Genomic DNA, 26984 nt, shown 5'->3' on the forward strand with positions numbered 1-26984 from the left:
CTGACACTTTTCCTGGTTTTAGGAGGTTCCTGACTAGCTCGGATAACTCCCTGGCTTTCTTCTCCGGGAGAAACACCTTTTTCTGGACTGTGTCCAGAATCATCCCTAGGAACAGCAGACGTGTCGTCGGAAACAGCTGCGGTTTTGGAATATTTAGAATCCACCCGTGCTGTCGTAGAACTACTTGAGATAGTGCTACTCCGACCTCCAACTGTTCTCTGGACCTTGCCCCTATCAGGAGATCGTCCATTTTCTTTGAAGAAGAATCATCATTTCGGCCATTACCTTGGTAAGGACCCGGGGTGCCGTGGACAATCCAACCGGCAGCGTCTGAAACTGATAGTGACAGTTCTGTACCACGAACCTGAGGTACCCTTGGTGAGAAGGGCAAATTGGGACATGGAGGTAAGCATCCCTGATGTCCCGGGACACCATATAGTCCCCTTCTTCCTGGTTCGCTATCACTGCTCTGAGTGACTCCATCTTGATTTGAACCTTTGTATGTAAGTGTTCAACTATTTCAGATTTAGAATAGGTCTCACCGAGCCGTCTGGCTTCAGTACCACAATATAGTGTGGAATAATACCCCTTTCCTTGTTGTAGGAGGGGTACTTTGATTATCACCTGCTGGGAATACAGCTTGTGAATTGTTTCCACTACTGCCTCCCTGTCGGAGGGAGACGTTGGTAAAGCTGACTTCAGGAACCTGCGAGGGGGAGACGTCTCGAATTTCCAATCTGTACCCCTGGGATACTACTTGTAGGATCCAGGGGTCCACTTGCGAGTGAGCCCACTGCGTGCTGAAACTCTTGAGACGACTCCCCCCACCGCACCTGAGTCCGCTTGTACGGCCCCAGCGTCATGCTGAGGACTTGGCAGAAGCGGTGGAGGGCTTCTGTTTCTGGGAATGGGCTGCCTGCTGCAGTCTTCTTCCCTTTCCTCTATCCCATGGCAGATATGACTGGCCTTTTGCCCGCTTGCCCTTATGGGGACGAAAGGACTGAGGCTGAAAAGACGTTGTCTTTTTCTCCTTTATACGGCAATACTTCCATGTGCCGTTTGGAATCTGCATCACCTGACCACTGTCGTGTCCATAAACAACTTCTGGCAGATATGGACATCGCACTTACTCTTGATGCCAGAGTGCAAATATCCCTCTGTGCATCTCGCATATATAGAAATGCATCCTTTAAATGCTCTATAGTCAATAAAATACTGTCCCTGTCAAGGGAATTAATATTTTCAGTCAGGGAATCCGACCAAGCCACCCCAGCGCTGCACATCCAGGCTGAGGCGATCGCTGGTCGCAGTATAACACCAGTATGTGTGTATATACTTTTTTGGTTTCAAAACTTTATTGAATTTTACATCATATATAGTGGTATATAAAAGTTTCAATATATCCATTGGAACTTAATAATATCAACTAGGCAAATAAATGCATGAAATAAAATGTTTCAAGATTAATAATGAGTTGTAGGTGGATATGAGCGAGGTAGTCTTGTTCAAAACGACCATTTATACATATCTAAACATTTTATATTTTTAGTCAATATATATCTAAGATCACGAAGAAGAAAAAAAAACTAGTACTTTCACATTCTTTTTAGATATACAATTCGGTGTAGGGTGAAGATCATTAATTTTGACTAAAATTAGTAAATTATCTATCTAAGCTTCCACTAATAATAGATCCAAAGGGTTTATTTACCTTTAGACAGAATCAATGTTAACCATATAATCATTTATGAACATAATATAGAAGGGGGGTGACGCAGACAAGGGAGGTATATGGGAAGAGGGAGGGATAGGGTAAGAATATAAGCCAAGCTTTGGCATTAAGAGAAGAAGGATTTCAAGATAGTGATAAATGGTGACTTGTGACATACATTTCAATAAATATGTCTCCTGACAGTGACCCATATCCAGCACTATATTAAGCTATTCAATACTAGGGCGTATAGCTCTTAATATGTTTGTTTGTAATTCAGTTTCTAAAGTAGCTATAAATTGCCCCCACTTGTCCATGAATTTTGAAATTCGATAGTCTTGATTAAGAAATAATGCCCTTTTATCAAAATATAACAGCTGTAGTAATCGAGTTTTCAGTTCTTGGAGTGAGGGAGCATGTTTTTTAGTCCAGTAAGTTAGGATAAGTTTTTTAGCTAAAGTCAAAGCTACCGTTAAGAAAGGAATAGTGTATTTCTGTTGCGGATTCAAGCCCCAGTTCGAAAAATTTAGACAAATGCAGGCTAAAGGATGGGGGGTAAGGGTTAGATTTAGTGTTTCATTAAGAAAGGAAAGAACCTTACGCCAGAAACGAAGTATTTTGGAGCAAGTCCAAAAACAATGGAAGAATTTAGCATTGGCCATTCTACATTTGGGACATGATCCAGATTCTGTGGAATCCATATGTTTCCTTTGTGCTGGTGCTATATATATCCTATGGATGGTTTTAAAATGAACTTCCTGGAGATATGCAGAATGTAGAATGGACATGGTTTTAGTATAGTGCTGTAATAGTTGGGGGGTTCCATCAATATCTGGGATATCTTTTTTCCAGGATTCTAAGAGAGGTAAAATTTCTTTAGTATTACGCGGAAAAAGTAGTATTGTGTATAAGGAAGCTGATTTAAATTTTCGTGATGTAAGGGAACGAAGCAGATTAGCAAAGGGGAGATCGGCTTTGGTAATCGGAAAAGTATTTTGCAGGGAAGATATGTAGTGGCGGACCTGAAGGTATAGATAAAAATGGGATTTTGGTATATCATATGTTTCCATTAAGTGAGCAAACGATAAAATATGACCGCCCGGGTCAAATAGTTTGCTTGCGAGATTTAGTCCTTTTTCGCGCCACACTTTTATTGCAGGATTGTGCATAGAGGGCTGAAAGGCTGGGTTACCCCATATTGGGATAAATGGTGAGTATTTGTGATTAGATTTCACAGTCTTGTGGATTGCAAGCCAGCTGTCATATGTGTCTTTAAAGAGAATATGCTGGAGAATTGATGGTGGGATGAGTTGTATTGGAGAGTGAAGGAGGGCTCCTGGGGATAGCGGGAAAAATATAGATTTTTCTAGAGTATAATCAACATATTCAGAGGTCTCTAATAACCAATCTGATATAAAACGGAATTGTGCGACTCTAGAGTATAGCTGAAAATCAGGAATCCCTAAGCCACCATCTTTTTTATGTTTTGTCAGTTTCAGAAGGGATAGCCGAGGCCTTTTATTCTGCCAAAGAAAGGAAGAGATGGCTTTATTAAGTTTAAGGAGATCTGGATATGTAATGGTACAAGGAAGCATTTGTATAGTATAGTAAATTTTGGGGAATATTATACTTTTGACAACGGCTGTCCTACCTAGTAGAGATAAAGGAAGTTTATTCCAACCATCCAATTGAGACAGAACTTTATTAAGTAAGGGCGTAAAATTGGCTTTATATATCTGAAATGGATTCTTGGTAATGTGTATCCCTAAATATTTTATAGAGTGGGCCTGTATGCTAAATTGGTTTATTATTGGCAAAGCTTGGGTTAGAATAGACATTGGTGTAATGGGTAAGATATCTGATTTAGAAATATTAATTTTGTATCCAGACTTGGTTTGATAAGCTGAAATTATGTCCATGATTGCGGGAAGGGAGGTTTCAGGGTTTGAAATAAATAAAAGCATATCATCAGCGAAAAGTGCTACTTTCAATTCTGCTGAGGCTATCTTTATACCTTTGAACAAGGGGGTCGATCTAAGGGACATTGCTAGTGGTTCAATCGCTAATGCAAAGAGAAGTGGGGATAGAGGACATCCTTGTCTCGTTCCTCTCTGAATAGGGAAGGGAGGTGACAGAAAGCCATTACAAGCTATCTGGGATGAAGAGGATTTATAAAGTGTCTGAATAAAGGAGATAAATAGAGCGGGAAAGCCGAATTTTTTCATAGTGTCAAACAGGTGAGGCCAAAGTACTAAGTCGAAGGCTTTTTCAGCATCTACACTTAATATTATCTTTTCTCCTGTGTCTGAAACTTTGCCATAAAATTCTTGGATTGCTGCTAGTACTTTCCTAATATTTATAACCGAATGTCTGCCTTTAATAAATCCTGTCTGGTCCTGATGGATTATGTGCGGCAATACAGGATTTAATCTGGTGGTGAGAATTTTCGTTAATATTTTATAGTCTGAATTTAACAAAGAAATCGGTCTGTAAGATCCAGGTAAATTATGTGGTCTGCCAGGTTTAGGAAGGACCTTAATAATGGCTGAGTTAAAATAAAGGGGGGTATTATGATTAAATAGGATAGAGTTAAAAACAGAAACCAAAATAGGGCAGATTCTAATATTGAACATCCTGTAAAAATCCCCACTAAATCCATCAGGACCAGGAGATTTAGCCTGCTTGAGTGTCATAACTGCATCTCGGACTTCTGCTAATGATATGGGTTTGATCAATCCCGAAATAAATTCCTCAGGGACAAGTGTGAAGGAAATGTTTGTCAAGGGGGAAGGAATATGCTGGAAAGATTTTGTTTCCATGATTGGTTCGGAAGGTTCTAAAGTAGAGGATGTAGAGTAAAGTTCTGTGTAGAACTGTTTCATTACGTCAGTAATTTGTTTATTAGATGTAGTGTGGGATCCGTCAGGTAGTAGTAATGGTTGGACAGCCATAGGTGGTCTAGTGCCATTCAATATATTAGTGAGTAATTTACTCGTTTTGTTACCAAATTGGTGGTATTTATAATTGGAAACGAATTGGTATTTGTCTGTTAGTGATTGAAGAACTTCATCAAAGCGGGCTTGTGCCGTAAGGTAATTTGTCCTATTCGTGAGTGTCGAGTCTCTAGTGTATGTAGAGTATGCATCAGTAAGGAGTTGTTGATTTTTAATATAGGAGTCTGAATTTGACTTTCTCAATTGGGACTCATACGACATAATAGATCCTCTTAGAACTGCTTTAGCTGTCATCCAGTATAGGGCAGGGTCTGTAGCCAAACTACTTTCATTATTGAGGTGGAAGTCATCCCAAGATTTATTAACATGGGAGATAAAATTCGGGGATTTGTGTAGGTGTGCAGGGAACCTCCAAATTTTGTGGTCAGAGATTTCATTTTGTGTTTTAAATGTTACCCATACCAGTGCGTGATCTGATATGGTGATTGGTTCGATGTCGGATTCAACTACTTGAGAAAACAATGAGCTGGAGAAGGCGATGTAATCTATTCTGGAAAACGTGTGGTGTGCTGAGGATAAGCATGTATAGCCTTTATCTGTTGGGTGGGTAGCCCTCCATACATCTATTATTTGTAATAATTTAAAAAGGGTTGGGACCCCTAATTTAGGGAGAGAGGGTGCATGTGGTTTAGGGTGAGATTTATCTAAGTATAGGTGTGAAATAAGATTGAGGTCTCCACATAAAATAATATTGGATGAAGCGAGGGGTAGTAATAAACGAAGTATAGTTTTGAAAAAGGTTTTCGTGTATACATTGGGGGCATATAAATTGCATAGTGTGTAATTTTTTGTATAAAGTCGAAAGGATACCACTACATATCTGCCATTAGGGTCTGCTTGAACCGTTATTTCGTCAATAGGTAAGGATTTGGAAGCTAGGATTACTACTCCTCTAGATTTGGTATTATAAGGGGCAACTGCAAGAATCTGCCAATTAAGCATGTGTAGTTTAGCCGTTTCGCTAGCTGATAAGTGAGTTTCTTGGATACAAGCTATATGTAATTTGAGTTTGTTCAGGTATGTAAGTGTCTTACGTCTCTTCACCGGTGTATGAAATCCCCCTATATTGATGGAACCGATTTTAACATTCGTTACCCTGGGATTTGGGAATGGTAAGTCTGATGGGAGGAGTATGTCTCCAAGAAGCTTCTTATTATCCTAGGAAAAGGAATAAAACATGAGTGGGAAAGAACAAGAGGGTAGGGAAAGACATGAGACAAACATAAACAAGACATGCATAGCAATGTGCAAAAATGCATGGGAATCATGCAATGAAATTATTCAACTTCAACTAAGTTAACTTCCGAATCGTGTGAAATTATAGAAAGCTATAGAGCCGTGTTTAAACTACGGCTATGTGATAATCCTCGATCGGGACATGGCAAAGGCTCCGTGGCCTAATATCATAGTATTCTTACCCCTAATATCATTTGTAAATACTAATATGTATTAATAAAATAAAAAGGATAAAGATGTGGAGGGGGGGGGGGGGGGGGGGGAGGGAGAAGGCGGGGTGGGGGGGGGGGGGGTGGGGGGGGGGAGGGGGGGGATTGTATACAAATGGAGGCCGCTCCGTATACCTATTTTGGTGGCTAGATTATTGTTTCACAGAAAACCTAAACTGTAGAATAATAGTAGATTTACAAATAAAACAGCGCATAATGAACAGTAAATAGTTTAGAAGAACAAAAGAGAAATTGTAGCTCCTTTTTTAAAACAGCTATGTCATACTGTATATCAGACTTGCAATCAGAACGTATATGGGAGCCATATAATAGTAATGCTGTGTGGGTAAACGAGGGAATTAAATTTGAAAAAAAAACCCTTCAAGCTTTGGCCGTCGCTGGAGAGTCAGAGATGTCGTCGTATGCTGTTTGTGCTCCTTCATCCAAAAAGGCTTGAGCGTCGGCGGGAGAGATAAAGTCATAATGTCTATCGTCTATAAAGATGCGAAGCCTGGCTGGATACATAAGTGCAAACTTTTGTTTGGTTGCCACTAATGAGGAGCATATTGGTGAAAATGCTTTACGTGCCTTGGTAAGTTCCACCGAAAAATCCTGGAATATACGGATCCTTGCTCCTTCCCAGAGCAAGGTGTGTTCTCTGCGGGACGCCTTCCATATAGCGAGTTTGTGGATGTAACTCAAGCATTTGAATATAACTACTCTCGGCCTTTTATCATGGGGTTTTGGGGAGGGTCCAAGTCTATGAACCCTTTCCACTACAAGATCTGCACATTCAGCTTCAATTTTCAGAAGTTTAGGTATAGTGGATTTCACGAAATTCATTAGGTCAGGGCCTTTTATAGATTCAGGTACTCCGACTAGTCTTATATTACATCTTCTTGTCCTGTTTTCAATATCGTCTATTTTATTCCAGAGGTGATAATTATCTCTCAGGAGTATGTCAATGGCACTCTGAGCATCAGCTAAGTCATGGCAGACAGCCCCCACTCGACGTTCAGTGTCACCTACCCTGACCTGGAGCTGCTGTATTTGCTGGGTGATCTCTGCGACTGCCTGTGCCAGGAGGGGAGCCATGGCTTGTTTAATCGCCTCCACAATGTCTCCATATGTGGCTGGAGTGTCTGGGGACCTGCGTACCTGCGGTAGATCTTCATCAGAGGAAGGCGCCGCTGACTTCTTAGAAGCAGGGAGAGATGACGCAGCGTCTTTCCCCTCCGCCATGTGAGGCTCAGCACGGCGCTTCTCCATGCGGCTCTGTTGTTGCGGCTTAGCGGAGGGTGGAGAGGATAAAAATTTATCCATCTGGTGTCCCGAGAGCAGGGAGGAAAGTGTGCGGGGGGGTAATGGAGGCAAAGTGCCGTGATAGCTGTAATTAGTTGAGGGCCACGGAGCGGAGCTGAGCGATCACGCTGCTGCTCTCATGAACCCGGAAGCGGAAGTCTTGTGTGTATATACTTTTTAGGATATTTTCCAGCCTCCTATCAGCTGGCTCCTTGAGGGCGGCCCTATCTGGAGACGGTACCGCCACTTGTTTTGATAAGCGTGTGAGCGCCTTATCCACCCTAAGGGGTGTTTCCCAATGCGCCCTAACTTCTGGCGGGAAAGGGTATACCGCCAATAATTTTCTATCGGGGGAAACCCACGCATCATCACACACTTCATTTAATTTATCTGATTCAGGAAAAACTACAGGTAGTTTTTTCACACTCCACATAATACCCTTTTTTGTGGTACTTGTAGTATCAGAAATATGTAACACCTCCTTCATTGCCCTTAACAAGTAACGTGTGGCCCTAAAGGAAAATACGTTTGTTTCTTCACCGTCGACACTGGAGTCAGTGTCCGTGTCTGTGTCGACCGACTGAGGTAAAAGGACGTTTTAACGCCCCTGACGGTGTTTGAGACGCCTGGACAGGTACTAATTGGTTTGCCGGCCGTCTCATGTCGTCAACCGACCTTGCAGCGTGTTGACATTATCACGTAATTCCTTAAATAAGCCATCCATTCCGGTGTCGACTCCCTAGAGAGTGACATCACCATTACAGGCAATTGCTCCGCCTCCTCACCAACATCGTCCTCATACATGTCGACACACACGTACCGACACCCAGCACACACACAGGGAATGCTCTGATAGAGGACAGGACCCCACTAGCCCTTTGGGGAGACAGAGGGAGAGTTTGCCAGCACACACCAAAAACGCTATAATTATACAGGGACAACCTTTATATAAGTGTTTTTCCCTTATAGCATTTTAATATATATATAGTCATATCGCCAAATAAGTGCCCCCCCTCTCTGTTTTAACCCTGTTTCTGTAGTGCAGTGCAGGGGAGAGCCTGGGAGCCTTCCCACCAGCATTTCTGTGAGGGAAAATGGCGCTGTGTGCTGAGGAGAATAGGCCCCGCCCCCTTTTCGTCGGGCTTCTTCTCCCGTTTTTCTGAGACCTGGCAGGGGTTAAATACATCCATATAGCCCCCAGGGGCTATATGTGATGTATTTTTAGCCAGAATAAGGTACTATCATTGCTGCCCAGGGCGCCCTCCCCAGCGCCCTGCACCCTCAGTGACCGCTGCTATGAAGTGTGCTGACAACAATGGCGCACAGCTGCAGTGCTGTGCGCTACCTTATGAAGACTGAAAAGTCTTCTGCCGCCGGTTTCTGGACCTCTTCACTTTTCGGCATCTGCAAGGGGGTCGGCGGCGCGGCTCCGGGACGAACCCCAGGGTGAGACCTGTGTTCCGACTCCCTCTGGAGCTAATGGTGTCCAGTAGCCTAAGAAGCCAATCCATCCTGCACGCAGGTGAGTTCACTTCTCTCCCCTAAGTACCTCGATGCAGTGAGCCTGTTGCCAGCAGGACTCACTGAAAATAAAAAACCTAACAAAACTTTTACTCTAAGCAGCTCTTTAGGAGAGCCACCTAGATTGCACCCTTCTCGGCCGGGCACAAAAATCTAACTGAGGCTTGGAGGAGGGTCATAGGGGGAGGAGCCAGTGCACACCACCTGATCCTAAAGCTTTTACTTTTGTGCCCTGTCTCCTGCGGAGCCGCTATTCCCCATGGTCCTGACGGAGTCCCCAGCATCCACTAGGACGTCAGAGAAACCATGTTGCATTGCAGGTGGGGCAGATGTAACATGTGCAGAGAGAGTTAGATTTGGGTGAGGTGTATCCAAACTGAAATCTAAATTGTGGTGTAAAAATTAAGCATCCAGTATTTACCATGCACACAGGCCTGGCGCTAGCCGCTTAGCAAAGGGATGCAGTGCAGGGAGGCGCCAGGAAGGAGAGGCGTTCTTCCTGCTCTGCATTCCTATGCTGACTGCGCCGTCTTGTCACCCCCTGCTGCTGCCGACTGCTGCGCCTGTCACACTATATAACAGGCAGTGGCGCCGGCAGCAGGAAGCCTCCTCTACCCCTTCCCTCCCTTGTGGCAGTGCACGGACCTAAAAGGGGGTGGGGCTACACTGCAACATGGGGGCGGGGCTACACGGGTCCAGGCTGCAGCAGGAGGATGAGCTTATACAGCTCTGGCCAGCCAGACTTTTTTAGGTAAGTGTCTGGAAAGGCAGTGAGTGAATAAAAGTGTGTGTGTGTATACTGTATATATGTGTGACTGTGTATGTGTGTAATGTATGCACAGTATGCATGTGTGTGTGTGTGTGTGTGTGTGTGTGTGTGTGTGTGTGTGTGTATGTATATGTGTATGTGGTGTGTATATCTGTGTGTGTAAGTTAGCGGCACTGGTACAGGGGGCGTTACATGTGCAAGCGTCACTGGTACAGCGGGTGTTACATAAGCAAGCGTCACTGGTACATGTGCAAGTGTCACCTGTACAAAGGGCGTTACGTCTGTTAGTGTCACTGGTACAGGTGGCGTTACGTGTGTTAGCATCACTGGTACAGGGGGCGTTACGTATGCAAGCGTCACTCGTACAGGGGGCGTTACGTGTGCAAGCATCACTGGAACAGGGGGCGTTACGTGTGCAAGAATCCCTGGTACAGGGGGCGTTACGTGTGTAAGCGTCACCGGTACAGGGGGCGTTCCGTGTGTTAGTGTCACTGGTACAGGTGGCGTTACGTGTGTTAGCATCACTGGTACAGGGGGCGTTACGTATGCGTCACTACTACAGGGGGCGTTACGTGTGCAAGCATTACTGGTACAGGGGGCGTTAAGTGTGTAAGCGTCACTACTACAGGAGGCGTTACGTGCGCAAGCATCACTGGTACAGGGGGCGTTCCGTGTGTAAGCGTCACTACTACAGGGGGCTTTATGTGCGCTGTAAAGTATGGGAGGGCGCAAATTTATAGTTTTCAAGGGGGCGCAGAACACTTTAGCACCGGCCCTGCATGCACAGAATATATATAGCCCACCCAAATCTAAATCTCTCTTCATGTTACATCTGCACCACCTGCGATGTAAGTCGCCAGCGCTCAAATGCTGCATATCGCCTTGACATAGCATTTCATTGAATTGTCTGCAACGCTTCACACACGATCCTTTCATGAACTGTGATATTGCTAAATACTAAAATTGACAGATTATGTGCAGTTTATGCACATATAAACCTAGAAGTTTGTAATTTATTAGATTGCATGATTAGAAAACCTTCTTACCTCCTGTATGTTATCAGTTGTTATCAATGTATCATTTTTACATCTAATAAAAAATAAGCAAAGCCCTTTAAGCATTTTATCTGTGTTTCCTAAAACCAGGCTAAACATTTTTGCAGCTCCAGGATCTGTACATCCGCCATCTTAAATAAAATAAATAATAATAAAAAAGTTTTAGTTTTCTATTAAGAGGTGCATTAAGTCATATCATTTAGTATTATGAAGCAGGTATGCAGTGCAAATAAGTACAGGAATGAGAATACTGTAGATTAGTGACAGAAGTAATGTAAGTAACAATGGAAGGACTAGAAACACACTGCTACAGGAGACAGTATGTCGTTACCATGTTGACATTTAGAATGTTACAATTTTCAAAAACAAAATTTAGATTTTTCTCAAAAAGCAAATATTTTACTTTTTTTTTTATCGTAAATCTCAAAAATTATTCATACTGTTGTTAATAAATCCCCAAAGTTTTATTTTGGGATCATGATGGGATAACATGCTATAAGAGCTTATATTTTTGAAAATTGCATTTCACTACATTAGAGGAATGCATGGTCCTCTTCAGGTGTGTTTGGGGACGAGATTCTACAAACAGCGCCCACTTCTGTGCAGGCACATAAACGTAAGTGGAAAGATACTTCAATTGTGTTGAATGATCCAGCCTTTTACATTTTCCTGGACCACTACGCGTGGTCCAGGGACAGGATAGGTTTGGGTGGGCTTTAAATAGTGAAGAAAGCCCATTGGCCACTCAGTTAAACCCATCCAAACCTAACCTGTTCCTGGACCATTTGTGTCACATTTCTTGAGTATTACAGAGGAAAAACAAAAACTGAGCATCTTAGCTATGCTGTTATTTCGGACTGTCTGAAACACAACACAGTGAAAGTCTTTCTGCGAGGTACACTGGGCTCCACAGGGAATGACATTGGGGTGTAGAGTAGGATCTTGATCAAAGGCACTAACAGGCTCAAAGCTTTGACTGTTCCCAGAATGCATAGCGTCGCCTCCTCTATAACCCCGCCTCCGTGGACAGGAGCTCAGTTTTTGTTAACCAATCCAATGCAGTAGCAGGTAAAAGAGACGACAACCGTTAGTAGCCACATACACCACACTCTCACGACAGGAGAAAGTGTCAGCGGCTAATGCCATACCAATGTCAGGGTGGGCGCCCTGTGGAGCCCAGTGTACCTGGCAGAAAGAGATTTAACAACGATAAGTTCTTACCATAAATCTCGTTTTCTGCTGCGGGGTACACTGGGCTCCACAGGGAATGACATTGGGGATATCCTGAAGCAGTTCCTCATCGGAGGGGACACACTGTAGAGGGCACAAAAACCCGGCGTCCAAAGGAAGCATCCTGGGAGGCGGAAGTATCGAAGGCATAGAACCTTATGAACATGTTCACTGAGGACCACGTAGCCGCCTTGCACAATTGTTCAAGGGTCGCACCACGGCTGGCCGCCCAAGAAGGTCCAACAGACCGAGAAGAAGGGGCCTTGATGGTAGCAGGAGCTGGAAGGCCAGCCTGTACATAAGTATGGGCAATCACCATTCTAATCCATCTGGCCAGGGTCTGCTTGTGAGCAGGCCAGCCACGTTTGTGAAAACCAAACAGTACAAAGAGAGAATCAGACTTCCGAAGGGATGCAGTTCTCTTCACATAGATACGGAAGGGATCCAGTCTGAAGATCGACACTGTCTAGGTCGACCACTATAGGTCGACAGTCACTAGGTCGACTGAGTCTGAAGGTCGACAGGGTTTCTAGGTCGACATGTGCTAGGTCAACAGGTCAAAAGGTCGACATGAGTTTTTCAAATTTTTTCCCTTTTTTTTGAACTTTTTCATACTTAACGATCGACGTGGACTACGATTGGAACGGTAATCTGTGCCGAGCAAAGAGGTAGCGGAGCGAGGCACCTTGCCCGAAGCATGGCAAGCGAAGCGAGCCATGCGAGGGGACACGGTGCACTAATTGGGCTTCCCTGTCACTGTACAGAGAATACGACACCAAAAAAACATGAAAAACTCATGTCGACCTTTTGACCTAGCACATGTCGGCCTAGAAACCCTGTCGACCTTCAGACCCTGTCGACCTAGTGACTGTCAACCTATAGTGGTCGACCTAAACATTGTCAACCTAAATACTGTCAATTTGATGATCCACACCCGATACAGAGAGCCTGTACCACATCCACAGACCGCTCTTTGGAAGACAAGCCAGGAGAGGCAAAGGCCGGAATCACAATCTCCTGAGTAAGGTGGAAAAAAGACACCACCTTAGATAAGAACCCAGGACGTGTTCTATGAACCGCCCAGTCACGGTGAAAAATCAGATATGGGGACCTACAAGACAAGGCACCCAGATCCGATACCCGTCTAGCAGAGGCAATAACCAGCAGAAACAATACCTTAAGAGAAAGCCACTTAAGGTCTGCAGATTCAAGAGGCTCAAACGGAGACCCTTGCAACGCCTCCAGAACCTCCGACAAGTCCCAAGGAGCCACAGACGGGACATAAGGAGGTTGAATCTGCAAAACACCCTGAGTGAACGTATAAACATCAGGTAAAGTCGCAATTTTTCTCTGAAACCAAACCGACAAGGCAGAAATATGTACCTTGATGGAGGCCAGACGAAGGCCAAGTCCAGGCCTTGTTGTAGAAAGGCCAAAAGTTTGGCCGTACTAAACATGTAAGCATCATGATTATTAGTGGCGCACCAAGCAAATTAAGAATTCCAGACCCTATGATAAATCCAAGCAGAAGCCAGTTTCCGGGCCTTCAACATGGTTTGAATGACCGCCTCAGAAAATCATTTGGCCCTCAGGACGGAAGCTTCAAGAGCCACGCCATCAAAGCCAACCGAGCTAAATCCTGATACACACAGGGGCCCTGAACGAGGAGATCCAGCGATGTGAAATTAGAAGGGGATGCTCTATCGAGAGACCCTGAAGGTCTGAGAACAAATGCCATCTGGGCCATGCGGGGGCGATCAGAAGTAGGGTTCCTCCTTCTTCTTGAACTTCCTTATTACTCTGGGCAGGAGTGACACTGGAGGGGACACGTATGGCAGCTGAAAGTTCCATGGAATAGCCAGTGCGCCCACGAACGCTGCTTGAGGATCCTTTGTCCTTGCTCCGAAGACCGGAACCTTGTGACTGTGTTGAGACGCCATCATGTCCACATCTGGAAGGCCCAATTTGTCCAGGAGTAGTTGAAACACCTCTGGATGGAGGCTCCACTCTCCGGCATGTACGTCCTGACGACTGAGAAAGTCCGCTTCCCAGTTTAGGGCCCCCGGAATGAATACCGCCGATATGGCTGGCAGATGGCGTTCCGCCCACTGAAGAATCCTTGATACTTCCCTCATTGCCATGCGGCTTCGAGTTCCACCTTGATGATTGTTGTACGCCACCGTGGTGGCATTGTCTGACTGTACTTGAACAGGTCTGTTCTGTATTAAATGCTGGACCAAGTTCAGTGAGTTGAACACCGCCCGCAGTTCCAGAATGTTTATCAGGAGGAGAGACCCTGGTCCACCGACCCTGAAGGGAGTGTTGCTCCAACACCGTGCCCCAACCCCTCAGACTGGCATCCGTCATCAGAAGGACCCAGTTGGAGATCCAGAAAGGACGACCCCTGCTCAGTCGATGGTCCTGTAGCCACCAGCTCAGTGACAGACGGACTTCCGGAGACAAGAAGATCATGTGAGACCTGATCCGGTAAGGCAGGCCGTCCCACTTGGCAAGAATCAATTTCTGTAGAGGGCGGGAATGGAATTGAGCATACTCCATGTCGAAAGCCGACACCATGAGACCTAGCACTTGCATCTTCGAATGTATCGATACTTGCGGATGAGTTAGGAAGCATCGAATCCTGTCCTGAAGTTTCAAGACTTTCTCCTGAGATAAGAATACTTAAAAAAGCTCTTCTGGCCCAACTGTTGTATGCCTGCACTGCATGGCACCAACTACAAAACTGAGCTCCTGTGTACAGAGGCGGGGTTATAGAGGAGGCGGGGCTATGCATTCTGGGAACAGTCAAAGCTTTTAGCCTGTTGGTGCCTCGGATCAAGATCCTACTATACACCCCAATGTCATTCCCTGTGGAGCCCAGTGTACCACGCAGCAGAAAATTGCAGCTTTAAAAGACATATAACTTCAAAACCGTTGAACACATCAGCCGAAAATTTGGGGGTTTTCTTAACACCCATGACAGAATTTATTATAGTATCTTGCTGCATTACAGTCTCTGCCTACATATAAGCACTGGTCTGCATGAAAAGAAGTACTGTATAACCAGGACATCTACCTTTATTTACTCTCCAGCACCTATAGCTAGCTTTAGGGGTCCTAAACTGAATCAACAAAACCCCAGTCAGGTGACAGCTAGTTCACTTGCTCCAGTAAAAGAAAACATATCTATTTCTTATACCCCTTTCAGACAGAAAATGAAATTACCGGGTGAAGCAGTTCCACCCGGTAAATTCATGAAACACACGGGTCCTTTTTCTGTGTGAAAGGGTCAACCCGTGTTGTAATTCCCGGGACTTCAACCCTGAAATTTACTAGGGTCGGAGACACGGGAATTATGACACGGGTTGACCCTTTCACACAGACAAAATACCCGTGTTGTTCTGCAAATTACCGGGTCGAAATTCTCGACCCGGTAATTTGCATATCTGTGTGAGAGGGGGGATTAGGCAGGTCCCGGCAAAACTACCCGGCACTGAAATGCCAGGTAATTGCTGGCACTTTCAGTCAGTTCTGTCTGAAAGGGGTATAAGTAAGTGATTGTGACTCTGAAACACTGCAATTTCTAGGATCTTGTGCAATTTATACGATTTGAACTGTCAAATAATGAGATTGTTTGGTATTAACTACTAATGTTTCTCCTAATACAGATTGAAAATATATCTAACTAGAGCCGTTGAGGCCAGTTTGGCGCCAGCAAGACGAGTAGTGTTTGATCTTTTTGAGCACCCATGGAAGCACTGGTAGTGGATAAGAGATGTTTGTTAGGTAATAGCACCATGAAATCAACATGGCCTGTACAATAAACATTTGTGGATTTCAAGTTACAGCTTCATAAAGGGGTAGTCTGTAGTTTAATATAAGAGCAATGAGAACCACCTTTCGCGAGAATGTACTGAAATATTTTGTTGTTTCTACTGTTGCTAAGGAGTTATGATTGATGTAGGCCACAGTTGTGGAAATGTCTGCATGGATGTGCAGTAATCTAACTTGTAGAAACAACAGCAGAACTGTAGAAGAGCATTCACAATGATTAGTTCTAGGATATTTATCAGTAGACGTGCTTCAGAGATGGAACACTGTCCTTGTAGTCAGAGATGGAGAGGTACTGTTTCCCAACCTTGCAAATTGACATCTGTTGTCATTACTGTCCAGTTGCTGATAGACAGAATCTGCTCCTGTAAATGATTTTTCCAGCACAATCACCACTAATTAGCATGTTCTTTTTATTAATATCTATTAAAAGTTATATTCTATTAATATCAGTGTCCCTGAACTGAGAGTTTCCTTAACCCCTTTATTCCTAACTTGATACAATTTTACTCTCTGGGTGCACCTCCACTATATGATATCTGCATTACATATTTAGTAATCTGTGATGTAGTGGACAGTCTTATAATCCTTACTGTAATACCAAGGAGTACCAGTGCTCACCTACTCTTCCTTCTCCCATTTTCCCAGGGTTATTACATACTGTATGTAAATAAATACATTGTACAAAAAAAAGTCAACAACATATAGTACAGGAGCTACTATTTACCCATTTCTGGTATGTCCATTTCTTCATAAAAAAAGATGAGAGATCTGCGGCCTCCAATGGAAAAAAAAGCATCAAAGTCCTGGAACTTTCAAACACAAAAAATAAATGTAACAATAAATAAAGAAATAAAAATAAGATTTTAAACCTACCGGTAAATCTTTTTCTCCTAGTCCGTAGAGGATGCTGGGGACTCCGTAAGGACCATGGGGTATAGACGGGCTCCGCAGGAGACATGGGCACTATAAAGTACTTTAGAATGGGTGTGCACTGGCTCCTCCCTCTATGCCCCTCCTCCAGACCTCAGTTAGAGAAACTGTGCCCAGAGGAGACGAACAGTACGAGGAAAGGATTTTTGTTAATCCAAGGGCAAGATTCATATCAGCCCACACCATCCACACTGTATAACCCAGAATATATGCAACCAGTTAACAGTATGAACAAACAAAACAGTATCAGCCAACGACTGATCTTAACTGTAACATAACCCTTATGTAAGCAATAACTATATACAAGTCATGCAGAAATATGTCCGCACTGGGACGGGCGCCCAGCATCCTCTACGGACTAGGAGAAAAAGATTTACCGGTAGGTTTAAAATCTTATTTTCTCTTACGTCCTACAGGATGCTGGGGACTCCGTAAGGACCATGGGGATTATACCAAAGCTCCAAAACGGGCGGGAGAGTGCGGATGACTCTGCAGCACCGATTGAGCAAACATGAGGTCCTCCTCAGCCAGGGTATCAAACTTGTAAAATTTTGCAAAAGTGTTTGAACCCGACCAAGTAGCTGCTCGGCAAAGATGTAAGGCCGAGACGCCTCGGACAGCCAAGAAGAGCCCACCTTCCTAGTGGAATGGGCCTTTACTGAAGTTGGTAACGGCAATCCAGCCGTAGAATGAGCCTGCTGAATCGTGTTACCGATCCAGCGAGCAACAGTCTGCTTAGAAGCAGGAGCACCAACCTTGTTGGCTGCATACAGGACAAACAGTGCCTCCGTTTTCCTAACCCGAGCCGTCATGGCTACGTAAATTTTTAAGGCCCTGACTACATCAAGGGATTTGGAATCCTCCAAGTCACCCGTAGCCACAGGCACCACAATAGGTTGGTTCATATGAAACAATGACACCACCTTTGGCAAAAATTGAGGACGAGTCCTCCACTCTGCTCTATCCACATGGAAAGTCAAATAGGGGCTCTTGTGAGACAAGGCCGCCAATTCGGACACCCGCCTTGCAGATGCCAAGGCCAACAACATGACCACCTTCCAAATGAGAAACTTTAATTCAACTGTTTGAAGAGGTTCAAACCAGTGAGATTTTAGGAACTGTAACACCACGTTAAGGTCCCAGGGTGCCACTGGGGGCACAAAGGGAGGCTGGATGTGCAGCACTCCCTTTACAAAAGTTTGGACTTCTGGGAGAGAAGCCAATTCCTTCTGGAAGAATATAGATAGGGCCGAAATCTGTACCTTAATTGAGCCTAGCTTTAGGCCCATATCCACTCCTGTCTGTAGAAAGTGGAGAAAACGGCCCAAGTGGAAATCTTCCGTAGGAGCATTCTTGGCTTCACACCAAGATACATACTTCCTTCAGATACGGTGAAAATGTTTCGCCGTCACTTCCTTCCTAGCCTTTATCAGAGTAGGGATGACTTCTTCCGGAATACCCTTCCCAGCTAGGAGTCGGTGTTCAACCGCCATGCCGTCAAACGTAACCGCGGTAAGTCTTGGAACACGCACGGTCCCTGCTGCAACAGGTCCTCCCTGAGAGGAAGAGGCCATGGATCTCCTGTGAGCATCTCCTGAAGATCTGAATACCAGGCCCTTCGAGGCCAATCTGGAACAATGAGTATTGTCCGTACTCTCTTCCGTCTTATGATTCTCAATATTTTTGAGATGAGAGGAAGAGGAGGGAACACATAGACCACTGAAACACCCATGGTGTCACCAGGGCGTCTACCGCTACTGCCTGAGGGTCTCTTGACCTGGCACAATACCTCCGAAGCTTCTTGTTGAGGCGTGATGCCATCATGTCTATTTGAGGAAGTCCCCAAAGACTTGTTATTTCTGCAAAGAGTTCTTGATGAAGAAACCACTCTCCTGGATGGAGATCGTGTCTGCTGAGGAAGTCTGCTTCCCAGTTGTCCACTCCCGGAATGAATACCACTGACAGAGCGCTTACGTGATTTTCTGCCCAGCGCAGAATCCTGGTGGCTTCCGCTATTGCCACTGTGCTCCTTGTCCCACCTTGGCGGTTTTCATGAGCCACGGCTGTGACGTTGTCTAACTGAATCAGAACCGGTAGGTCGCGAAGAAGATTCTCCGCTTGTCGAAGGATGTTGTATATGGCCCTTAATTCCAGTATGTTGATGTGTAGACAAGCCTCCTGGCTTGACCACAGTCCCTGAAAATTCCAGCCTTGTGTGACTGCTCCCCATCCTCGGAGGCTCGCGTCCGTGGTCACCAGAACCCAGTCCTGAATGCCGAACCTGCGACCTTCCAGAAGGTGAGCACTCTGCAGCCACCACAGGAGAGACACCCTGGCCCTGGGGGACAGGGTTATTTTCTGATATATTTGAAGGTGGGACCCGGACCACTTGTCCAGATGGTCCCACTGAAAAGTCCTCGCATGAAACCTGCCGAAGGGGATGGCCTCGTAGGTCGCCACCATTTTCCCCAGTACTCGAGTGCATTGATGTACTGACACTCTTTTTGGTTTTAACAGGTCTCTGACCATGTTCTGGAGTTCCTGAGCTTTTTCCATCGGGAGAAAAACCCTCTTTTGTTCTGTGTCCAGAATCATGCCTAAGAAAGACAGCCGAGTTGTTGGAACCAACTGTGACTTTGGTAGATTTAGGATCCAGCCATGTTGCTGCAGCACTCTCAGGGAGAGCGACACGCTTTTCTGCAACTGTTCCTTTGATCTCGCTTTTATCAGGAGATCGTCCAAGTACGGGATAATTGTGACTCCTTGCCTGCGCAGGAGTACCATCATTTCCGCCATTACCTTGGTGAAAACCCTCGGGCCGTGGAAAGCCCAAACGGCAATGTCTGAAATTGGTAATGACAGTCCTGTACAGCGAATCTCAGGTACGCATGATGAGGAGGATAAATGGGGACATAAAGGTATGCATCCTTTATGTCTAGTGACACCATAAAATCCCCCCTTTCCAGGTTGGAGATCACAGCCCTTAGCGATTCCATCTTGAACTTGAAGCTTTTTAAGCACAGGTTCAGTGATTTTAAGTTTAGAATGGGTCTGACCGAGCCATCCGGTTTCGGGACCACAAATAGGGTTGAATAGTACCCTTTTCCCTGTTGTACTAAGGGAACCTTGATAATCACTTGCTGCAGACACAGCTTTTGAATTACAGCTAAAACTATCTCCCTCTCTGGGGGAGACGTTGGTAAAGCCGATTTGAAGAATCGGCGGGGAGGCACGTCTTCGAATTCCAGCTTGTAGCATTGGGATACAATTTCCATCACACTAGGATCCACGTCCGACTGAATCCAGACGTGGCTGAAGAGTCGAAGACGTGCCCCCACCGGAGCGGACTCTCCCAGTGGAGCCCCAGCGTCATGCGGTAAATTTAGTAGAAGCCGGGGAGGACTTCTGTTTCTGGGAACTGGCCATAGCAGGCATTCTTTTCCCTTTACCTTTACCTCTGACGAGGAAGGAAGAGCCCCGACCTCTTCTGGACTCATGCGACCGAAAGGACTGCATCTGATACTGTGGCGTTATCTTTTGCTGTGGGGGGACATAAGGCAAAAAATAAGATTTTACTTACCGATAAATCTATTTCTCGTAGTCCGTAGTGGATGCTGGGACTCCGTCAGGACCATGGGGATTAGCGGCTCCGCAGGAGACAGGGCACAAAAATAAAAGCTTTAGGACTAGGTGGTGTGCACTGGCTCCTCCCCCTATGACCCTCAGTTAGGATACTGTGCCCGGACGAGCGTACACAATAAGGAAGGATTTTGAATCCCGGGTAAGACTCATACCAGCCACACCAATCACACCGTACAACCTGTGATCTGAACCCAGTTAACAGTATGACAAACGTAGGAGCCTCTGAACAGACGGCTCACAACAATAACAACCCGATTTTTTTGTAACAATAACTATGTACAAGTATTGCAGACAATCCGCACTTGGGATGGGCGCCCAGCATCCACTACGGACTACGAGAAATAGATTTATCGGTAAGTAAAATCTTATTTTCTCTGACGTCCTAGTGGATGCTGGGACTCCGTCAGGACCATGGGGATTATACCAAAGCTCCCAAACGGGCGGGAGAGTGCGGATGACTCTGCAGCACCGAATGAGAGAACTCCAGGTCCTCTTTAGCCAGGGTATCAAATTTGTAGAATTTTACAAACGTGTTCTCCCCCGACCACGTAGCTGCTCGGCAGAGTTGTAATGCCGAGACCCCTCGGGCAGCCGCCCAAGATGAGCCCACCTTCCTTGTGGAATGGGCCTTGACAGATTTAGGCTGTGGCAGGCCTGCCACAGAATGTGCAAGTTGAATTGTGCTACAAATCCAACAAGCAATCGTCTGCTTAGAAGCAGGAGCACCCAGCTTGTTGGGTGCATACAGTATAAACAGCGAGTCAGATTTTCTGACTCCAGCCGTCCTTGAAATATATATTTTCAATGCCCTGACAACGTCCAGCAACTTAGAATCCTCCAAATCGCTAGTAGCCGCAGGCACCACAATAGGCTGGTTCAGGTGAAACGCTGAAACCACCTTAGGCAGAAAGTGAGGACGCGTCCGCAGTTCTGCCCTGTCCGAATGGAAAATCAGATATGGGCTTTTATACGATAAAGCCGCCAATTCTGACACTCTCCTGGCTGAAGCCAGGGCCAGTAGCATGGTTATTTTCCATGTAAGATATTTCAAATCCACCGATTTGAGTGGCTCAAACCAATGGGATTTGAGAAAATCCAAAACTACATTAAGATCCCACGGAGCCACTGGGGGCACAAACGGGGGCTGTATATGTAGTACTCCTTTTACAAAAGTCTGGACTTCAGGAACTGAAGCCAATTCTTTCTGGAAGAAAATCGACAGGGCCGAAATTTGAACCTTAATGGACCCTAATTTGAGGCCCATAGACAATCCTGTTTGCAGGAAATGTAGGAATCGACCCAGTTGAAATTCCTCCGTCGGGGCCTTCCTGGCCTCACACCACGCAACATATTTTCTCCAAATGCGGTGATAATGTTGTGCAGTCACCTCCTTCCTGGCTTTTACCAGGGTAGGGATGACCTCTTCCGGAATGCCTTTTTCCCTTAGAATTCGGCGTTCAACCGCCATGCCGTTAAACGCAGCCCCGGTAAGTCTTGGAATAGACACGGTCCCTGCTGAAGCAGGTCCCGTCTTAGAGGTAGAGGCCACGGATCTTCCGTGAGCATCTCCTGAAGTTCCGGGTACCAAGTTCTTCTTGGCCAATCCGGAGCCACGAGTATCGTTCTTACTCCCCTTTGCCGTATAATTCTCAGTACTTTTGGTATGAGAGGCAGAGGAGGAAACACATACACTGACTGGAACACCCACGGTGTTACCAGAGCGTCCACAGCTATTGCCTGAGGGTCTCTTGACCTGGCGCAATACCTGTCCAGTTTTTTGTTGAGGCGGGACGCCATCATATCCACCTTTGGTTTTTCCCAACGGTTCACAATCATGTGGAAGACTTCTGGATGAAGTCCCCACTCTCCCGGGTGTAGATCGTGTCTGCTGAGGAAGTCCGCTTCCCAGTTGTCCACTCCCGGAATGAACACTGCTGACAGTGCTATCACATGATCTTCCGCCCAGCGAAGAATCCTTGCAGCTTCTGCCATTGCCCTCCTGCTTCTTGTGCCGCCCTGTCTGTTTACGTGGGCGACTGCCGTGATGTTGTCCGACTGGATCAACACCGGCTGACCCTGAAGCAGGGGTTTTGCCAGGCTTAGAGCATTGTAAATCGCTCTTAGCTCCAGTATATTTATGTGAAGAGACATCTCCAGGCTTGACCACACTCCCTGGAAGTTTCTTCCCTGTGTGACCGCTCCCCAGCCTCTCAGACTGGCATCCGTGGTCACCAGGACCCAGTCCTGTATGCCGAATCTGCGGCCCTCTAACAGATGAGCACTCTGCAACCACCACAGAAGAGACACCCTTGTCCGTGGAGACAAAGTTATCCGCTGATGCATCTGCAGATGCGATCCGGACCATTTGTCCAGCAGATCCCACTGAAAAGTTCGTGCGTGGAATCTGCCGAATGGAATCGCTTCGTAAGAAGCCACCATTTTTCCCAGGACTCTTGTGCATTGATGCACAGACACTTTTCCTGGTTTTAGGAGGTTCCTGACAAGTTCGGATAACTCCCTGGCTTTCTCCTCCGGAAGAAACACCTTTTTCTGAACCGTGTCCAGAATCATTCCCAGGAACAGCAGACGTGTCGTCGGGGTCAATTGAGATTTTGGAAAATTCAGAATCCACCCGTGCTGTTGCAGCACTACTTGGGTTAGTGCTACTACGTCCTCCAGCTGTTCTCTGGACCTTGCCCTTATCAGGAGATCGTCCAAGTAAGGGATAATTAATACGCCTTTTCTTCGCAGAAGAAACATCATTTCGGCCATTACCTTGGTAAAGACCCGAGGTGCCGTGGACAATCCAAACGGCAGCGTCTGAAACTGATAATGACAGTTTTGCACCACGAACCTGAGGTACCCTTGATGTGAAGGGCAAATTGGGACATGCAGGTAAGCATCCTTGATGTCCAGGGACACCATAAAGTCCCCTTCTTCCAGATTCGCTATCACTGCTCTGAGTGACTCCATCTTGAACTTGAATTTTTGTATGTACAGGTTCAAAGATTTCAGATTTAGAATAGGTCTTACCGAGCCGTCCGGCTTCGGTACCACAAATAGTGTGGAATAATACCCCTTTCCCTGTTGTAGGAGGGGTACCTTGACTATCACCTGCTGAGAATACAGCTTGTGAATGGCTTCCAATACCGTCGCCCTGTCTGAGGGAGACGTTGGCAGAGCAGACTTTAGGAACCGGCGAGGGGGAGACTTCTCGAATTCCAACCTGTAACCCTGAGATACTACCTGCAAGATCCAGGGGTCCACCTGTGAGTGAGCCCACTGTGCGCTGAAATTCTTGAGTCGACCCCCCACCGCCCCTGAGTCCGCTTGTAAAGCCCCAACGTCATGCTGAGGGCTTTGCAGAAGCCGGGGAGGGCTTCTGGTCCTGGGAGGGAGCTGCTTGGTGCACTCTCTTACCCTTTCCTTTGCCTCGGGGCAGATATGACTGTCCTTTTGCCCGCTTGTTCTTATAGGAACGAAAGGACTGTGGCTGAAAAGACGGTGTCTTTTTCTGTTGGGAGGGGACCTGAGGTAAAAAGGTGGATTTCCCGGCTGTTGCCGTGGCCACCAAATCCGATAGACCGACCCCAAATAATTCCTCCCCTTTATACGGCAATACTTCCATATGCCGTTTGGAATCCGCATCACCTGACCACTGTCGCGTCCATAAACTTCTGGCAGATATGGACATCGCACTTACTCTCGATGCCAGAGTGCAAATATCCCTCTGAGCATCTCGCATATAAAGAAAAGCATCCTTTAATTGCTCTATAGTCAATAAAATACTGTCCCTATCCAGGGTATCAATATTTTCAGTCAGGGAATCCGACCAAACCACCCCAGCACTGCACATCCATGCTGAGGCGATGGCTGGTCGCAGTATAACACCAGTATGAGTGTATATACTTTTCAGGGTAGTTTCCAGCCTCCTATCAGCTGGATCCTTGAGGGCGGCCGTTTCAGGAGACGGTAACGCCACTTGTTTTGATAAGCGTGTGAGTGCCTTATCCACCCTAGGGGGTGTTTCCCAGCGCGCCCTAACCTCTGGCGGGAAAGGATATAATGCCAATAACTTCTTTGAAATTAGCAGTTTTCTATCGGGGTTAACCCACGCTTCATCACACACTTCATTCAATTCCTCTGATTCAGGAAAAACTACAGGTCGTTTTTTCAGACCCCACATAATACCCCTTTTTGTGGTACTTGCAGTATCAGAGATATGCAAAGCCTCCTTCATTGCCGTGATCATATAACGTGTGGCCCTACTGGAAAATACGTTTGTTTCTTCACCGTCGACACTAGATTCGGTGTCCGTGTCTGGGTCTGTGTCGACCGACTGAGGTAAAGGGCGTTTTACAGCCCCTGACGGTGTCTGAGACGCCTGGACAGGTACTAACTGGTTTGCCGGCCGTCTCATGTCGTCAACTGATTTTTGTAACGTGCTGACATTATCACGTAATTCCATAAACAAAGCCATCCATTCCGGTGTCGACTCCCTAGGGGGTGACATCACCATTACCGGCAATTGCTCCGCCTCCACACCAACATCGTCCTCATACATGTCGACACACACGTACCGACACACAGCAGACACACAGGGAATGCTCTTATCGAAGACAGGACCCCACTAGCCCTTTGGGGAGACAGAGGGAGAGTTTGCCAGCACACACCCAAGCGCTATAAATATATAGGAACAACCCTACAGAAGTGTTGTTTCCTTTATAGCAGCTTAATATATCAATATCGCCAAAAAAGTGCCCCCCCTCTCTGTTTTTTTACCCTGTTTCTGTAGTGCAGTGCAGGGGAGAGTCCTGGGAGCCTTCCTCGCAGCGGAGCTGTGCAGGAAAATGGCGCTGTGTGCTGAGGAGATAGGCCCCGCCCCCTATTTCGGCGGGCTCTTCTCCCGGTGTTTGTGAGACCTGGCAGGGGTTAAATACATCCATATAGCCCCAGGGGCTATATGTGATGTACTTTTAGCCAGAACAAGGTATTATCATTGCTGCCCAGGGCGCCCCCCCCCCAGCGCCCTGCACCCTCAGTGACCGCTGGTGTGAAGTGTGCTGACAACAATGGCGCACAGCTGCAGTGCTGTGCGCTACCTCATGAAGACTGAAAAGTCTTCTGCCGCCGGTTTCTGGACCTCTTCACTTTTCGGCATCTGCAAGGGGGTCGGCGGCGCGGCTCCGGGACCGGACTCCATGGCTGGGCCTGTGTTCGATCCCTCTGGAGCTAATGGTGTCCAGTAGCCTAAGAAGCCAATCCATCCTGCACGCAGGTGAGTTCACTTCTTCTCCCCTAAGTCCCTCGTTGCAGTGAGCCTGTTGCCAGCAGGACTCACTGAAAATAAAAATAAGAATTTACTTACCGATAATTCTATTTCTCGGAGTCCGTAGTGGATGCTGGGGTTCCTGAAAGGACCATGGGGAATAGCGGCTCCGCAGGAGACAGGGCACAAAAAGTAAAGCTTTCCGATCAGGTGGTGTGCACTGGCTCCTCCCCCTATGACCCTCCTCCAAGCCTCAGTTAGGTACTGTGCCCGGACGAGCGTACACAATAAGGGAGGAATTTTGAATCCCGGGTAAGACTCATACCAGCCACACCAATCACACCGTACAACTTGTGATCTAAACCCAGTTAACAGTATGATAACAGAGGAGCCTCTGAAAGATGGCTCCCTACAACAATAACCCGAATTAGTTAACAATAACTATGTACAATTATTGCAGATAATCCGCACTTGGGATGGGCGCCCAGCATCCACTACGGACTCCGAGAAATAGAATTATCGGTAAGTAAATTCTTATTTTCTCTATCGTCCTAGTGGATGCTGGGGTTCCTGAAAGGACCATGGGGATTATACCAAAGCTCCCAAACGGGCGGGAGAGTGCGGATGACTCTGCAGCACCGAATGAGAGAACTCCAGGTCCTCCTTAGCCAGAGTATCAAATTTGTAAAATTTTACAAACGTGTTCTCCCCTGACCACGTAGCTGCTCGGCAAAGTTGTAATGCCGAGACCCCTCGGGCAGCCGCCCAAGATGAGCCCACCTTCCTTGTGGAGTGGGCCTTTACAGATTTAGGCTGTGGCAGGCCTGCCACAGAATGTGCAAGTTGGATTGTGCTACAGATCCAACGAGCAATCGTCTGCTTAGACGCAGGAGCACCCATCTTGTTGGGTGCATACAATATAAACAACGAGTCAGATTTTCTGACTCCAGCTGTCCTTGCAATATATATTTTCAATGCTCTGACAACGTCCAGTAACTTGGAGTCCTCCAAGTCACTTGTAGCCGCAGGCACTACAATAGGCTGGTTCAGATGAAATGCTGACACCACCTTAGGGAGAAAATGCGGACGAGTCCGCAGTTCCGCCCTGTCCGAATGGAAAATCAGATATGGGCTTTTGTAAGATAAAGCTGCCAGTTCTGACACTCTCCTGGCCGAAGCCAGGGCTAGTAGCATGGTCACTTTCCATGTGAGATATTTCAAATCCACATTTTTTAGTGGTTCAAACCAATGAGATTTTAGAA

At 46.2% G+C, this 26984-nt stretch overlaps 1 protein-coding gene across 1 annotated transcript in view; it reads right to left on the minus strand.

Moving 5' to 3' along the window:
* DNAH8 (dynein axonemal heavy chain 8) overlaps window positions 1-26984 on the minus strand; it is a 1853457-nt gene that overhangs the window by 1615635 nt on the left and 210838 nt on the right. Inside the window, exons 4-5 of the mRNA XM_063918852.1 lie at window positions 16606-16690; window positions 10809-10948 (exon numbers count right to left, since the gene is read on the minus strand). Coding sequence (XP_063774922.1) covers window positions 10809-10948; window positions 16606-16690 — 225 coding nt within the window. The remainder of the gene's footprint in view (window positions 1-10808; window positions 10949-16605; window positions 16691-26984) is intronic.

The sequence above is a fragment of the Pseudophryne corroboree genome, chromosome 4 (assembly GCF_028390025.1).
Source record: "Pseudophryne corroboree isolate aPseCor3 chromosome 4, aPseCor3.hap2, whole genome shotgun sequence".
Lineage (NCBI taxonomy): Eukaryota > Metazoa > Chordata > Amphibia > Anura > Myobatrachidae > Pseudophryne > Pseudophryne corroboree.